This window comes from Arachis ipaensis, chromosome B4 (assembly GCF_059453495.1).
Source record: "Arachis ipaensis isolate K30076 ecotype BB chromosome B4, ASM5945349v1, whole genome shotgun sequence".
Taxonomy (NCBI): domain Eukaryota; kingdom Viridiplantae; phylum Streptophyta; class Magnoliopsida; order Fabales; family Fabaceae; genus Arachis; species Arachis ipaensis.
The window spans coordinates 11,273,499-11,283,719 of record NC_142439.1 but is presented as its reverse complement, the minus strand read 5'-3'; the positions used below and the strand labels follow the sequence as shown (position 1 = coordinate 11,283,719).

The following is a 10,221-nucleotide window of genomic DNA, read 5'->3' as shown; positions in this document are numbered from 1 at the left end:
GTCTATATAAGTTCTCGGTCTTCCACTAGCATCAGCAAAGTTAGTCTTATTGAACATGCACTCCTCTTCTCTGATGACTCTATACGTTTTCCCTCTATAGCCTCCTTCATCATTGCATAGTTTCTTTTTGCTATGCTAGAGTTGGTCTGCCTCCTCCTTTGAGGCTTCAACCATTAGAAAGGGAGCAAAGTTGTCTTACTTGTACGAAGAGAAAATCGGAGAATATTGATGGTTGCTTGCCAATTAATATGATGAAAATACTATTGATCCCACACGCACCTTATTTCACTATTGTATTTTTGTTGGGTATAGTATTTTGTGTTTTTTTTTGTTGATGAATGGGGCCTAAAGCCCAAGAAAAAACTACACACTAACCATACGGGACAATAATGCCCCTCTGCTATCATTATCTAGAATGCTCCTCATATCAGAAAGAGGTTGATCTAATAATATCATACCCACTCTAGAGTTTATGCTTGCTTTTGCCAAAAAATTAGCACTGTAGTTGGCTTTTCTATATGTATGTTGAAATCTAATATTCTAATTCCTGTTAACCAACTCTTTAATTCCTCTAATCAGTGCTTCCTGGTGATATTGAAAATTTCTTCCCTTGCTGACTATGTTGAAAGCAGCCATGGAATCAGTGTCCATCACAATTTTTTTCAATCTGAGGTCCCAACAGATCTTCAGTCATTGTAGATGCTCCACAGTTCTGTTGAAAAGCTGTGCAGGTACTAATATTAGCAATAAATCCCGCTAACCATCTCCTACAATGATCCCTGATAAGTCCTCCACAATCCCTTTAACTGTCTTCCAAATATGCTTAGCAAAAACACAATCCTGAAGGTAATGACTAAAGGATTCTGGATGAGAGTGGCACCACTGGCAAGTTTCTGAAGCTGCTATACCTAGGTGAAAACAGAAGGAAGCAGTAGGAAGTGCTTCTTGTAAGCAAAGCCATATCATGAATTTTATCTTCTCTAGCACCTTTAATTTTCAAATCCATAGCCAATTTGCAGATAAATTCCAACCCACATTTTGTTTTAACAACCATAAATATCCTTCTTTTGCTGAGTAACACCCTGACCCAGAGCTGACCTATCTCCACTCTGTTTCACCCTAATAACTCGAAATTGATCTCTAGGATATCTTGCTGCAAAACATCAGGGATGCAAGAGTATAAGCTATTCAAGTGTCAAGTACCATTGTAGTAACCATTCTTGAGACAAAAATCAAACTCCATAATCTCAAAAAAGCACATTCTGTTACCTACTGTTCCTACAGGAATATATTTTGCAAACCAAAATGACTTGTTTAAGTCACCCATGCCCCAAACAAAGCTTTCCAGCAATGCTTTAACAACTTTCACTATTAATTTCCTTAAGGAATTGGTTGCCTTTGCCTTAATACTGAAAATATTATTATCTTTTAAGTATTTTTTTAGCCATAACTTGGACCTACAACTTGTATAGAGAGTGGATGAACTGCCACACCAACTTACCCAAAAGAGCCATATTGATCATAGTAGAGTCCTTACAAGCAATATCTCTAAATTTCTTTGGAGTAATAATCTTTTTTTAAGATATAAGATGAAGCCCTCTAAACTCAAATTTTTCTCTCCAAATAAATTGACGACTAATTCATCAATGTTAATATAACATTCCAAAGGAAAGAGGCTCACATGCATCCTGTATACTGAAATAGAAGAAAGAACTAACTTAGCTAAACAGTCTCTTTCTGCTCTATTGAGAAAGCGACCTTTTCAAGATGAAAGCCTATTCTAGATCTTATCTATAACATCATTAAAAGTAGCTCTAGAAATTTTTGCATGACCCAAAGAAACTTCCAGGTACTTTTCCAAGGTAATTGTGAATCGAATAGAGGTCAAATACGTGAACATTTCTTTCCTTTATCTAAAGACACCAGTTGAACACAGCGTCCTAAACTTATCCAAATTTATTTTCATACTCGAGGCCCTGCAAAAGGTGCTAACAACATCCATCATCCTCATTACCTGATTTTTAGAGGCATTACAAAAAAAGTAATAAATCATTTGCAAACATCATGTGAGAAATTTTGGGACTTCCTTTTGAGACAGCCACTAAGTCCCACCTATCAGAATCCACTAACTTAGAAATATGGCATCTTAGATGTTCCATGCAGAGAATAAACAAGTAAGGAACATCGGTTTATTTCCTTGTTTGATCCCCCTCTTCGGTTGAAAACTCTCAAATTCATCTCAATTTCACAAGATAGGCAAAGTAGAAGAGCGAACACATCAAATAATCAATCTAATAATGGATGATGAAAAATCAAGTATAATAAAAAATTGTTCCAAAAATCCACATTTAACTCTATCATATACTTTCTCTAAATCAATCTTAAAATTCAGAGAACCATATTTCGATTTGAAAATTTTCATAAAATGCAGAACCTCACCTCCCGTACAAAATAATATTTTTTGGGAAATCTCTTCCGGGAATACACCCACTTTGCATTGATGTCTTGAAGATATGAACGAAGTCTGTTAACACCCGGTGCTTTGAAAGAATTCATATTCCTCCAACCCAATAGGTCAAGGACTAATCCGTCATGGATCTAAGCTTCATTATATTTAAGGGTTTGTCGTTGGCTAATGGGTTGCTGCATGTATAAGGTGGGATTCGAACTCTCGAGACTTGTTTAAACAGACTAGTGAACTAACCACTAGACCAATTCAATTTAATTTAGTGATGTGTTGTTATTATAGTTGTACTTAACAAATTTCTCTCTTTCCTTTGGAATCTCGTAAAATTATCGAAAAAAATTCATAATATTTTTAATTTATTTAATTTTGTTGTAACATTTTAGATGGAATTACAATCCAAAAATAATTTTAACAAGTAAATAGGTACAAAATTAAATAAAATTAGGGATTAGGAATAATTTTTTAAAAGATCATCGTGGTTTGAGAAAAAATACGTTTTTTTGGACGGGGAGAAAAAATACTTTTATACCAAAAAAATTAGTTATGGGCTTATGTAACACTGTTACTCATAGGCCTAAAGTTTAATAACCGAAGCCCAATAACAAAAAAGCTCGAACTTACGAGCATCATCATCACCAACGCGATTGTATTTCGCAAGGAAAATAACAAAACACATCAGCTGAAGTGGAACCTTCAGATCTCTCTTTCTCTCTCTACGATGGAGTTTCGCGTTTCCATCATTTGGAGCCTCTTCGTTATCTTCTCTCTCTTCTCTTCCCAATCTAAGGTTTGTTTCTCTCTGTTTTTTCTCTTTCTCTTTACGATTGTTGGATTATCTTTGCATTTGATGGCGGTTTCGATCAAACTTTTATATTTTCTTCTGTTTGATTTGATTGTTTTGTTGGGCACAGGGTGAGCCTTCTGGTTCCGTTTTCTTCATCGATGGTTCCGGTCATCAATTCCTTCGCGCTGGATCATCCAACGATGAGGTTTGTGGTTCTTCTTTGTAGATCAATGCGTATTTCAGTTGTTTACTTGAAATTGCGATTGTGAAAATCAGTTCTCCAATCTGATTAGTAAATCAAGCAACACTGACTGAATTATAGAATTTCATCACTTGAAAAGCTTTTTCCATATGAATTTTTCATAATGAGGGAAAAAAACTGTCAATGAACTTCATTAGATGATCAAGTTATTGCCCTTGATTTTGCTTGTTATATCCGAGTCAAGGTTAGGACTTAGGAGGCATTTGAGCATTTAGGGACTTCTTGAGTTTTAGTGTTAATTCTGCTAACTGGAGAAATTGAATTTTGGATTGGTAGTATTAGAAAGAGGGAGGGGAGAGAAAAAAAAAAGGGGGAGGGGAAGGAAAAGGAGGGGGGGGGGGGTGTATAGTAGACTGCATCTCTTCTGCTTAGGTAGTCTTGGTTGCTAGGTCTGAGAAATTATAAAAACAAAAAGTTGGAATTTGATGTACCTTTTACCCCCCATTACTTGAATGGTTACAGAATGAGCTTAATTTTCAATTGAATGATAGTGTAATTTTTACATTCTCAATGCATCAAAATAAAGTTATAAGAGTTTGGAGAATAGAAAGGAGCTGATAATTTGATACAAATATGAAAAACAAGAATGGCAAAGTGAAAGAACAGCTCTAAGAGGAATAGAGAAAGAAATTTGCTGTAAAAAGCCTTTCATTTTATCAAATTTCTTAAATTATTTCAAATTCAGATGTGCTATAGTGATTCTACCGATGAGAAATATTTACTATCTTGAAAGGGTTTCCTCTCACTTGATTTCCATATTACTTTTCATAGAAGCCGAATTTTCTTATATAAACTTAAAGAACACCACCTACTACCTAGTAGCTTGGTCATAGATTAGAAGTCTAAATTAATTATCTTAAACCCATATCTATAGATAAATCATTTGAATCTTTGTATAAAAATGAACCTGGACGAGAAATTTATGCTAATTTTTTTTATTACAATACAACAAAGGCAATATTGTATAAACTTACATATCCAGAGCAATTTTTTTTAATTGTTAATTTTGGAGTGGTGATGGACATTTTTCTAATTTATCTTGGTGTAGGTTATATTATAATCTTCTCGTGTAAACTCATAGTATGCTTCTCACACCCCCTCAACCCATCCCCTGCGTGACCTCCTTTTTCATGTTCAAGTGAATTTATCTTATTGAATATTTGAATCAGGGTTAAACCCTTTTTTTTTTTAATTGGATTCAAAGCTTCTCAATATCTCTGTCCTTTTCATGTTCCCTCATTCTCCATTATGAGTTAACTGCAATATTTTGCAGCAGCAGTAGTTGTTGTTGTTGTTGTTGTTGTTGTTGTTGTTGTTGTTGTTGTTGTTGAATTAAAGAATAGTGATCTCACTGTGTTACTATTTTCAATTTGCAGCACCCCACTATGTTGCTTCAGGAAGTTGGTGCTGCTGTGTCAATCTTGCTTGGTTTTGCACCACCTTCTAGCCTGTCAACTTCTAGCTCATCCAAGGTCTTTGAAATCATCAATGATATTCAGTTTTCACGACCTAGTTTATGTTATATCATGTGTTTCTTATAGCCTTTATAGAACTAACGGCTGATAATTCTGTTTTGCAGTTGAATGAGGTCCTCATTCCCAATCCATTCAATAGGCCTGGTGCTGTGTTCTTGTTGGAAGTGGATGGAGTTAATGGTGTCTTGCCTTGACTTTAAATTGGTTGATTCTATAGTAGAGATAACTTCCTTGAATTGAGTTTGTCTTATTAAGTGAAAAAGTATGGGGTTTATCCACATTTTCATCTTAAAATAATCTAAGGGTAGATAGCCCCTTACTTGCTCAATTTGGAGATAAACTCGGTTTGGAAGAGCTGTTTCCTTGTACAATGTGCTCTTGTTCATGAATAGTAATAATAATAGTATGAACTTATCTTGAATTTAGGTCTTGAAAAAATTGTCCAAGATAATGCAAAGTTGAGTGATTCAGTTTTGAGGACAAACTTCCTTGGTTCTGACAAAGTTGACATTCACCTTCTAGGTGAGTGATTTTGTAATGTTCATGAATGTGGGAAACAGAATACGAATGACAATGCTAACAGGCACAACTAGTAGAATTTATTATAAATTTTAGTTAGTGGTTTTTCTTATTCTTTTTTGGATTTATTTCTGCAGATGAGAATGATGTTTCTGTGTTTTCTTTGGATGAGCAATATGGAGACTTAACTGATGCAGCAATTAGTGATTTTGTCAGTTTTTTCTTCATGTTATGCATATCTATGTGCTACTTAAATAATATTTTAGTTTTCATATTATATGTGACTTTGTTGTTTGTGTTTCTTAGTCATCTTTGATGGGTGGATCATATGCTTCAGATGCACTAGAACCATTAAATGGAGTTCTTACCATCCCATTGGCAAATGGTGCCTTTAGTCTTCATATGTCAAAGGTATCATGAAGACATTTGGGATTTTAGGATTTATATTTTGCAACTTGTATATATCTTTATTGAGACTGATTGTGAGTTTTTACTTATCTGTGTTTTCAGAAACCAGAAAGGGAGTATGTAATAGCTTTGCTGTCTCTTATTCGTAATGTACAAAGGGCTATTCAAATGCATGAATATTTAACTCAGAGTACTCAGAGTCCCGCTGAGTTGGTAATGGGGTACTTCAATGGGATCAAGGTGCTCGATGCAACGTCTTTCCTCCCTTCTTTTCCTATTCTTCTTTGCCTTTAGAAGGAAAATTCAAGACTATTTTGACCCGTTCAACTCATAAAAGGTGTCTACTCCCTTAAAGATAACCATCGATTGACTCGGTGCAGGTTTTGCAAGAGCAACAGGATACTGAAAGTCTTGCTGAACATGGAGCTGAATTATTTCTTGCAACTGTGACAAAGATATTTGGTTCCCTGCAAGAAGCATATAAAGGTTTATTTTTGTCAGGCTTAAATAGTTGGTCTTTGATTCAAAACTCAAAAGGATTGCATTGCAATTTTATTGCTTTTCTTTGGGCCTTGGCCCCAGGGTACCAAAATGAAATAATAGTCAAATTGACTGCATCAAATTATTAGCTGATTATTTGTTCATCAGTTGTCAATATTATTTTGGTCTTAAAGGATTCATTTTCCTTCATTTAACCTCTCAAGGATCATCGATTGAGCAGGTCAAATTGTTGGTGTGATAACAACCACTTCTGAAGAGATGGGCAAAAGGTTTGATGCGATCTATACTCCTCACCACAATGTGCGATGGTTGGAAGAAACACAACCACTGAATGCAACGCTACCAGAAGTGTTGCTAGTTAGGAGAACCCTTGCTTGGGTAACAGGAATAATTTTGCTCATTTCAACTCTTATTGGGGTAAGTTTCCTGCAAAATAATTACACTAAATCATAAATCTTTTCTGCGGTCGTGGATCTCTTTAAAACAGAAGGCCAAGCAGTAGGAGTGGACCAGTTGGATAATTAACGATCCGTGATCAATGCTGCACGGCGATGTGTATTTACCAATTTGTTTGTTTACTGACAGATACATTACTTGTTGAACATGCCGCTCACACGGGACACACTTCTTTATTCTAACGTTAAGCTGGATTAATCATGGAAGCAAAAGCAAAGACAAATCCTTTCAACCAACCAAGGAAGACCGGGCTGCCATTGGGGGGGTTCTTTTTTCTAGATGCCTCCATTCTGTGTGCATGATTATATTATTATTGTTGTTGTTAAGGCATTAGTTACTGGTGTTTTATAGATCATCAATGTAGCCAGTTATATTCGTAGTATCAGGTATTGGGTCTTCTGAATGGTGGGTTCTCGCAGCTATGGTGTTTAAATGTGAAAGCATGGAATATGCAACTTGGATAGTTTATGTGATTATTCCACCCATTTACAATAATGATGACATTTTGATGGAATTAATTTTCATTTACATTGTTGTAAAATAATATGTTGCTGCTCCATCTGCCTTCTTGTTTCGAAACCCTGCCGTTGGTCATCTATGATAAAGTAACTTGCCGCTCCAATTTTGAGATGGTTTGGAAGAATACACCAACATTGACATATTTATCGGTTTGGAAGAATACACCAACATTGACATATTTATCTAAGGGAAGTGCTAGGTAAATAATGACTATTTTGAACAATATGAACAATTATCAATCAAATAAAAATATACTACATCTCCAAATTAATTATCTAAATTAGCGCTGCACATGGATCGGATAATATCTGCATATCCGCGATAATTATTCGCATTCGATCCAAATTTTGTGGATATTATTCGATCCGCAGAGTCATCGGATCGGATCCAATCCGATCCGCACTATGATAGGATCGGATTGCGGATTTGGCAGTGATATCTACTGATCGGATCCGCAAATCCGCATATCCGCACATCTCATATAAATCGCATAGTTTAAGAAAGTAAACCCTAATGTTATATGAATTTTAGTGTGTTCTTTTATGAACTTTATGATATCTTGTTTTTAATTTTTATGTTGCACTTCAACTTAGAATAATTAAATTTAAATCTTGTGTTATTATTTTGTTTTTGTTATTCAAGAGAATTTTTATTAATAATATTTTAGAAATAAATAGGCTTAAACAGGTGAAAAATGAATTTTCTGGATATTTTTTTTTTGTAAAAACAGCCAAACAAAATCTTAAAATAGTTTTTTTGAATTATGCGAATATACCCGATATCTGATCCGATCCGATGAGTGCAGTACGGATCGGATAGAATTTTAGGCTATATCCGATTCGATCCGATTCGATCCGATTCGTGTACAACCCTAATCTAAATCTTAATATTAAAATAAGAGAAAACGACAAATAGGTCCCTCACCTTTTGTCCCGTGGATATTTTTGTCCCTAACCATTGAAAAATACTTTTAAGTCCCTGACCTTCACAAAACTTGGACGGATCAGTCCCTCCGACCAAATGCCTCCATCAGGGACTGATCTGTCCAGGTTTTGTGAAGGTCAAGGACTTAAAAGTATTTTTTAATGGTCAGGGACGAAAATGTTCGCAGGGCAAAAAGTCAGGGACCTATTTGTCCTTTTCTCTTAAAATAATCATCCGTACACCTAGTGAAATGAACATCCAATATATCTATTGTTCACATTATTTAATATTTTCATTATCTACCTATACTTTTTCTTTATCTAATTTTCGCTAGTAAATTTCCTGCATCATTATTTTTTTTAAAAAAATTATTTAAACAGGTTAATAGTTAAATTCATCTATGAAAAATAATTTATTTTTCAAATTAATTTTTAAAAGATTAAATTAGTCATATTAGTCTCTGAAAGATAAAATGTAAGTTAAATTGGACATTTCGTTAGTTAGATGATGATATGTTACGTTAAATGTCTGGCATGATGATGTAGTAAATTAATGTTACGCATCACAAAATAATTGGCCAATGTGTCAAGTCAATGACATGTAGCATACCATGTGTTATCTGATACGTAATAAATTTATTTAAAGTCAAATTAATTTCTCAAATTTTGCACGTAAGTACTTTTCATCCTTCAAATTTTAAAAATGAATCAAATTAATCTTTATATAAATCTCTCCTATTTTTTCTTCCTAATATTAAATTTTTAATACTACTAATTTTAATATTATTTTTTAGATCTTAATAAATAAAATATCTTTACATAAAATAATAAAAATAATTAATTTATTACAAAGTTATTTTATCATTTATATTTTCAAATTTTCATTTTTTAATGAAATTTTTTGTTTAGATTATTTTATCAAACTATTATTAATTATATACTTAATATTTTAATTTTTTGAATCTTACTAAATAAATATAGTAGTTATTTTAAATTTAAATTTTTTAGATTTTTTAATTTATATTCTTTGTTATTGTTTAATTTATGTGATAGAATTCAATAATTAAAAATCGATTTGTGGAATCTCTAGTTTAATCTTAATATCTTAATATAATTTTTTTAATATTATTATTACTTAGTTATTTCTATTTCTCTGTCTTTTTAATTGTTATTTTTTTAAATTTAATTTATTAAAAAGAATTTTGAACTAAAACAAATATAGAAAGATGAAAACGGACAACTAATTATAAATTGGAATAAATTTTGAGTGAATTCCAAAAGATTAAAAATTTTAGTATATAATAAAAAATATTTTGATAAAATTATTTACATAAAAAAATTTCACTGCAGAAGAACTAGAATTTGAAAATGTAAAATCTAAAAAATAAAAACTTTGTAATAATTTAATTATTTTTATTATTTTATTTAAAAAGAAATTGTGTATTAAGGTGTAAAAAATGAGATTAAAATTAGTTAGATTAAGAAATATTAAAAATTTAATATTATAAAAAAATAAAAAAAATTTATATAAGGACTAATTTGATTAATTTTTAAATTTTATAGATAAAAATAATTTACGTGTGTATTTCCAACAACTAATTTGACTCTAAATAAATTTATGATATATCAGATAACACGTGATATACGTGACATACAACATGTTATTAACCTGACATATCAATCAATCATCTTGTGACGCGTGGCATTAACTTATCACGTCATCATGCCACATACCATTTAACGTAACATGTCATCATTTAATCAACGGAAGGACCTTACATTTTATCTTTTAAAAATTACAACAACAACAACAACAAAGACTTGTTCCATTAGGAGGGGTCGACTACATGAATCAAACGATGTCATTGAATTCTAACATGTATCATGTCTACAGAGAGACCATTTAC

At 32.7% G+C, this 10,221-nt stretch overlaps 1 protein-coding gene across 1 annotated transcript; it reads left to right on the top strand.

Moving 5' to 3' along the window:
- Positions 1-3,102: 3,102 nt before the first annotated feature.
- PMP (putative type 1 membrane protein) lies at positions 3,103-7,429 on the top strand. The gene is made up of 11 exons (XM_016342265.3): positions 3,103-3,254; positions 3,379-3,456; positions 4,890-4,985; positions 5,093-5,168; positions 5,415-5,510; positions 5,645-5,718; positions 5,814-5,918; positions 6,018-6,155; positions 6,296-6,401; positions 6,637-6,833; positions 7,002-7,429. Exons 1-11 carry the CDS (start codon positions 3,186-3,188, stop codon positions 7,068-7,070), a joined length of 1,104 nt encoding a protein of 367 aa, XP_016197751.1. The 5' UTR covers positions 3,103-3,185; the 3' UTR covers positions 7,071-7,429.
- The last annotated feature ends 2,792 nt before the right edge of the window (positions 7,430-10,221 follow it).